This window comes from Mus caroli, chromosome 19 (assembly GCF_900094665.2).
Source record: "Mus caroli chromosome 19, CAROLI_EIJ_v1.1, whole genome shotgun sequence".
NCBI classification, from domain to species: domain Eukaryota; kingdom Metazoa; phylum Chordata; class Mammalia; order Rodentia; family Muridae; genus Mus; species Mus caroli.
This window is the reverse complement of record NC_034588.1, coordinates 27,176,411-27,181,191: the sequence shown is the minus strand read 5'-3', so window position 1 is coordinate 27,181,191 and position 4,781 is coordinate 27,176,411. Positions and strand designations below refer to the sequence as shown.

The 4,781-nt window shown below is 44.3% G+C and overlaps 1 protein-coding gene across 1 annotated transcript in view; it reads left to right on the top strand.

Moving 5' to 3' along the window:
• Gldc (glycine decarboxylase) overlaps nt 1-4,781 on the top strand; it is an 82,676-nt gene that overhangs the window by 48,153 nt on the left and 29,742 nt on the right. Inside the window, exon 16 of the mRNA XM_021151450.2 lies at nt 4,080-4,155. Coding sequence (XP_021007109.1) covers nt 4,080-4,155 — 76 coding nt within the window. The remainder of the gene's footprint in view (nt 1-4,079; nt 4,156-4,781) is intronic.

Here is a 4,781-nt window from a genome sequence, read left to right as displayed (position 1 = left end):
TTTTTTTTTTTTTTTCCAATTCATATTGTCTAGCTGTGCTTGTGCACCCAGATGGGGAGGCTGGAGTTGGCCATAGACTACTACGGCCTCTTGTCAGCTTGTTGGTTCTTGACTGGTTATTCTGGTTCCATCTGATAGCATTGAATTTCTTGGGGATTCTTTGAAGAATAAGTACTAGTTTTAGATGAAATCATCCAGTAGTTTCCTAATATTATGAGGTGAACAGTGAAATTCACCGCCAAGCGCTCCTTCCTCTGAGTGATGGTGAGACAGTTCACTCCACTGCTCACCCAGTGGGTCTGCGGCCCACTGTCCCTCGGCATCTCCCTGCAGGCCACCGTACAGCCCTGCACCATCGCCCCTTCATTTCAAATAGGTGGAAGGCCCCTGCCTTAAGTTCCCTTCACAGCAATACTTTTCTGCTGGTCCCCAGCTGGTTTATACAGATAAGCATTTTTTCATAATCCTTTTCCACCAACAGGTGGCACCAATATCCTTATTTAATGATCTCTCCGAAGTGAGCTTCACACGGTATCCAAACATATTTAGTGTTTGGAAAAAGAACAGTTGATATTAAGAGATCTAAGGCAGAAGCTAGTCAGCATGTTCCACCTTTCCTGTACCGTTCTCCTGTTGGATTGCTGGCGCTTCTGTCCAGAAAGCATATTCTAAATCACATACACACACACACAAAACGACAACAGCAACAACAATAAAAACCAATTTATTTGTTCATTTGTGTGTGAGAGAGTGCATGTGTGTGGATACATGTGCCATGTGATTTGTGTGAGACAAGTCATGGGAGTCACTCTTTCCTTCCTTCATGTGAGCCCCAGGGATCAAACTCAGGTCATCATGATTGGCAGCAAGCCCAGCTTTAACCCCCTGGCCCCTCCCACCATTCCCAGTGTCTTTCAATGTCAATCCATACCTGCCATAAGGCAAGGTGAATGGATGGTATGAGAACAAGTTAGGGGCAAATATAAAATATCTATACCATCTCCCCACCTTACCTCCCTCCAACTCCTTCCACACCCTCTTGCTCTCCCAATTCATGGCCTGTTTTTTCTTTCATTGTCACTCACACACACACACACACACACACACACACGCGATCTGATGAGTCCATTGGTATTACTTGTGTAAGACTTTACAGCTGCCACTTTGTTGGATAACTAGCAAGGGTTCATCCCTAGCGAAGGCTACTTACCTGTTCTCTGCCAAGGGGTGGAGCCTCATGAGATTCCCCTCTACCCTGTTAGCATGGCTATTGGTGTCGTCATTGTTCATCTCATGTTTAGATAGCCATATGGTTGAAGTGTCATTTTTTGGAGACACGGTCTCACAGGAGTTTTGTTTCTGCCCATGTCTTCTTCATTGTTCCCAGTGTTAGGTTAGGAATTGTATTGTAGATGTCTTCACTAGGCACCCCAAGATCATTTATTCTCTGCATTTGGACAAGTTATGGTTTTCTTCAATGGCCTCCATCTGCACAAAGAGGAGTTTCTTTGTTAAGAGATGAAGGCTACGCGTATCTGGGTTGTAAGGAGAAGTGTTCAGAATGCAGTTAGGAATTTTGCTTGGGTTTTGGTAACGTGGTTTATAGTGGGTTCTCCAAGATCCTTGATCTTACTATCCGTGTGTGGTTGGCTAGGTTTCCAGTATCTGGCTTGATTTGCTTCTGTTGGGCAGGCTGAAGTCCAATTAGACAGCTGTTGATTATTGTGTTGGTTTGAATATGCTTGGCCCAGGGAGTGGCACTATTAGGAAGTGTGGCCTTGTTGGAAGAAGTCTATCACTGGGGGAAGACTTTGAGACCCTCCTCCTAGCTGCTTGGGAGATAGACCCTTCCTGGTTACCTTTAGATCAAGATGTAGAACTCTTAGCTTCTCCAGCAGCACATCTGCCTGCATTGCCATGCTTTTTGCCATGATGATAATGGGCTCAACCTCTAAACCTGTAAGCCATGCCTGGGTCATGGCGTCTCTTCACAGCAGTGGAAACCCTAACTAAGACAGTTATCTTCAGGAATAGGAGTGTCACTGCACATTTTTAAAGTCCCTTACTACAAGGGGGAAGAAAGGCTTGTGTGTGAATTGTCAGGGGTGAAGGATAGAATTTCAATTCCCAGCAAATCTCCTAAGCATTTCTTTTTCTTTTTTTTTTTTAAGATTTATTTATTTATTTATTATATGTAAGTACACTGTAGCTGTCTTCAGACACTCCAGGAGAGGGAGTCAGATCTCGTTACGGATGGTTGTGAGCCACCATGTAGTTGCTGGGATTTGAACTCCAGACCTTCAGAAGAGCAGTCGGGTGCTCTTACCCACTGAGCCATCTCACCAGCCCTCCTAAGCATTTCTTTCCGAGCCACTTCGTTCCTTAGGTCCCTTGTGGGAAATGCACAGAACCACGAGTCTAGCTTGTTGAGATAAGGCAGGCACATAGCATGAACATTGCAGTAACTTTTAATGTACAGTAGATGCACGGGCTGATCTTGGATCACATGAGCACGTAAGGTAAAATGCAATAAGGTTCTTAAAATTGGTGTGTGTGTGTGTTTGCGTCCACCCAAAAAAGTCAGAAGAAGGCATCAGGTTCTCATGACTGGTGTTTCTGGCAGTTCTGAGATGCTCAGCATGGGTTCTGGGATCTGAACCGTCCTCTGGAAAGAGCAGAAATACCCTTGATGGCTGAACTCTCTCTAGCACCTGCAATAAGAGTTTGCTGGAGGAAGGTCACTCATTCAACAGTCAGTGTTTATTATATATCCTCTTTTTTTTTTTTTTAATTTGTGTTCGTGGCATGAAAAATAAATTAAAAATAAAGTGGACAAGAACCTTGCTTTTGGAAATAGCCAGCCTCTTTGGGGCCTACTTAGTGAAAATAAGTCAATCACATTAGGAGCTGAAGGTACTATCTCAGCACAAGGACCTGTGTGGAAAACTCCAGGATGAGAATTGGCTTGATATGGTTCAGGGATGGTCTGGACAGCTGGAGGGTGGTAGATCATAGCCATAGGACCGAGCTAGGGTCACCCTGACTAAGTCGGCTTTGGGAGGGCTCATAGAGTTGGCCTTGTTGATTGGGATGATTCAGTCTTGGTGTGGATTTCCTCACCATTCAGAACATCTGCATGGTTTTTTAATTCCCCATTTAATAGATGATAGAGCAGCAGGGGACCACGTAATGAGAGGGGATAGTGATTTTCAACGTACGGCGTTCATTTCCTTGTTCTTGAAATAAAAGGCGTTAAGTGTGCTGGCACTTTTGGCTTCTGTAGCATGGAGAACAAGGCTCTGTGAAGGAGGCAGAGAGGCAGAGAGCCCTGTTACTCTCACTTCCCCTTCTCTGCTTCATGGAGAATGAGAACTCTGACCCATTTGCAGTCGTCTCAGCTTTGCTCACAGGAGCATTAGTCATTAAGCATGCTCTCAAAGTGGTGCCTGCAAGATAATGGCAGGCTTCTAGCAGCCACACATTCAAAGGGCAGGAACAATGTGTGATTGGAATGGAAAGTTTCCATGGCGATAGCGTGGCCTTTGCATGACTCAATATTTGATGGTATTGGAAAAAGCTTATTTTTCTAGGTGTGATCATTACGCTGCAGTCACATTTTTAAGACTTCTTTCCTCTGAAATAGACTCATTGGTTTGAGCTGATAAAACGTGACCCTGGTAATGGTTTCACAATTGCTTAGTTCAGCATAGAGGGGTTTGTTGAGTGCTGGGTGTGTTTAGGAATAAGACTTGCCACAAACTGATCCTTATATCTTCTTATAATTTCTAATTTCCCCCTGGTAAAAACCCAGACAATGGGTTCCTTAATATTCCCACAATTTTTTTAAAGCCAGTCAAATTCCCCCTAGTAAGACCAGGTTGATTCGAAGGTCCTGAGCTGATAAGCATGGCTTACCTTTAGTTGGTGCTAACCTGTTAATCTTCTTTCTATAAAGATGCCATATGATAGGAACCTGGACCATGGCTGCTTAATGTATAGTCAGTGTCTGATAAATCCTAAATGAACACGGGGAAAGCCTGGAGCCCACAAGCCTGACTCTTCTCTTCTTGTCTTTGCAGCGGAGCGCAGGGGGAGTACGCCGGACTGGCCACCATCAGAGCGTACTTAGACCAGAAAGGAGAGAGACACAGAACAGTGAGTGAGCATGGGCAGGTGGTCCCTCCCTGGGAGAGGTTGCAGGCTCGGATCTCAGAGTCCCTTTTGTTCTGTGGGACCCACCTTTCCAGCCATGGTGGAAGTGGACAGGGAAACATATAATCAAGAAACCCTTTTCTGCCACGTGATCATCAAAGACATCCGACATAATCACGGTGACAGAAAACATTCAGAAATAAAAGGCTTTTGTGCCTTGAACTCCTTACCCAGCCTCCTGCCTCCATCTCCCCAGATGCCGATATTGTCTTTCTGTGCACACGCTCCACTTGTTTTGATGTTCGGATATGTTTGTATATTAGTTGAGGTAGCGTCTCAGTACATAGTTCAGGCTAGATTTGAACAATGCAATTGTTTTGTCTCAATACCCTAAGTGCTGGGTTCACAAATGTATTCTACCATAGCTATCATTTGAACTGACTTTTAAAAAATGTTTATTTATTTTATGTATGTGAGTGCACTGTAGCTGCTTTCAGAGACACCAGAAGAGGGCATCAGACCCCATTACAGATGGTTGTGAGCCACCATATGGTTGCTGGGAATTGAACTCAGGACCTTTGCAAGAGCAGTCAGTGCTTTTTTTTCTTCTTCTTTTTTTTTTTTTTTTT